This window comes from Cyprinodon variegatus, unplaced genomic scaffold (assembly GCF_000732505.1).
Source record: "Cyprinodon variegatus isolate N-32 unplaced genomic scaffold, C_variegatus-1.0 Scaffold803, whole genome shotgun sequence".
Lineage (NCBI taxonomy): Eukaryota > Metazoa > Chordata > Actinopteri > Cyprinodontiformes > Cyprinodontidae > Cyprinodon > Cyprinodon variegatus.
In genome coordinates this window covers 369,412-371,371 of record NW_015151256.1, presented here as the reverse complement: position 1 = coordinate 371,371, position 1,960 = coordinate 369,412, and the positions used below count along the sequence as shown (strand labels likewise).

Below are 1,960 nucleotides of genomic sequence, written 5' to 3'. Positions count from 1 at the left end.
CCTGTCCTGCAGGTTTTAGAGGTTTCTCTGCTTCAGCACAGCTGGTTATATATATAAAAAAGCCTGTTAATCAGCTTTCAATTAAAATCAGCTGTGCTGGAGCAAGGAAACCTCTAAAACCTGCAGGACAGGGGGCCTTGAGGACCGAGTTTGGGAATGCCTGGAAGAGATTGATTGACTTCTGACCAGCAGGTGGCGGTATTGGCCCTTCCAGGCTGTTTGCAAACCGCCACGCGCCTCCAAAGAAGAAACTAAAACCCACGAAGAAGAAATCTTTGTTCTGGCGGTTGTAGGTAAAACCGAAGCGGACACGTTTTGACTAGTTTGGTGAAGAAAACTTGTCCAGCCTATATTCTCGGTTTATTTTCGTCATGGTGAAGTTATCTGCGGAGCTGATAGAGCAGGCTGCTCAGTACACCAACCCGGTGAGGGACCGGGAGCTGGATCTACGAGGTAACTTCCACCGGTTCCTCCACAGCAGCACCGGGCCTCGCTGCTTTCAGCTGCTCTCATTCTGCCAACATTTCTGTAGCTGGAGCTCAGCTCAACACACCGACACCTGTCTCCACACCTTTAACACCACAGCTTTACTTTACGGCAAAGGTTTCCTCCTTAATACTGTTGGCTAATCTGTGGAAGCTAGCCTGCTAGCGCTAGCTTAATAGGAAGTCAGAGTTCAGCTAGAAGCAGGAGAATATCTGGAGTTTCCTCCTTCGTTTGAGTGATTTACCCAAAAGCTGGAGGTCACATGTGTTTCTGTGAAGAAATAAACCAATTAGACACTTAAACGCTGTGTTTTATTTCTGGTAAGGTGACCAGATTACTGCAATCTAATCTGGAGACATTTCCAGCTCACTGATAATTTAATGAAAATTAAAATAGGAATCAGGGACAGTGATGTTTTCATCCATTATTAAAATATTTATTAATAATATTAAAAAATGAAGTGTGAAATCCAGCAATGTGCCTCTTCCATTTAAGATAAATAAAATTTTTTGTTATTTATTTAACCAAGAAAAAGAGGAATAAAATCCTCTTTTTCAAGGATGTCCTGACCAAGAGGCAGAAAAGTTACTTAATAAACAAAGACACATTAAATTAAAATACAGGTACATTAAAATACAACGTATCACTCAAAACAATGACAGATAATTGAGGCAGCTTCAAATTCTTTCACTTTCAACTTAAAAGCATTTAAAGATTTAGAAAAAGAGAGAGGTGAGCCAAAAAGCAAAGCTCTCGATTTACCAGTGGATCTACGTTCCTGCCCTCATCTATGGTCAGGAACAGCTTTTGGGTCATGACTGATAGAACAAGGTCCCGGATACAAGCGGCTGAAATGAGTTTTCTCCGTAATGTGTCTGGGCTCTCCCTTAGAGGGTGAGGAGCTCAGTCATCCGGGGAGGACTCAGAGTAGAGCCGCTGCTCCTCCACATTGAGAGGAGCCATTTGAGGTGGCTGGGGCATCTGATTAGGATGCCTTCTGGACGTCTCCCTGGTGAGGTGTTCCAGGCATGTCCCCCCGGGAGGAGGCCCAGGGGGAGACCCGTGACACACGGGAGGGACTATGTTTCCCGGCTGGCCTGGGAGCGCCGTAGGATTCCCCCGGAGGAGCTGGCCCAAGGGGCTGGGGAGAGGTACGTCTGGGCCTCCCTACTGAAGCTGCTACCCCGCGACCCGACCCCGGATACGCGGAAGAAGATGGATGGATGGAAAGATAAAAACTCAGTCAAGTTCCAGTTATTTTGTAAAAATAATTCCACACACAAGGAGCTGCGTAGCTATAGGCTTTCTTCCCCAGTTCACTGCAGGCAAAAGGAACAGTGATTACCAGCTGATCTTTGGATCTCAGGGCATGAGAAGCCATGCTTTCTGTATGAGGTACAAATGTAAGAGGGCAGCAATCCAAGAAAGGCCTTGTAAATAAAAGTGTACCAATGACGTTGCCTCCTCGTAGAGA

At 45.8% G+C, this 1,960-nt stretch overlaps 1 protein-coding gene across 1 annotated transcript in view; it reads left to right on the top strand.

Moving 5' to 3' along the window:
- Positions 1 to 246: 246 nt before the first annotated feature.
- The window catches only part of snrpa1 (small nuclear ribonucleoprotein polypeptide A'), a 17,646-nt gene continuing 15,932 nt past the window's right edge, over positions 247 to 1,960 (top strand). Inside the window, exon 1 of the mRNA XM_015396531.1 lies at positions 247 to 453. Within this exon, the coding sequence (XP_015252017.1) occupies positions 372 to 453 (82 nt within the window). The 5' untranslated portion in view covers positions 247 to 371. The remainder of the gene's footprint in view (positions 454 to 1,960) is intronic.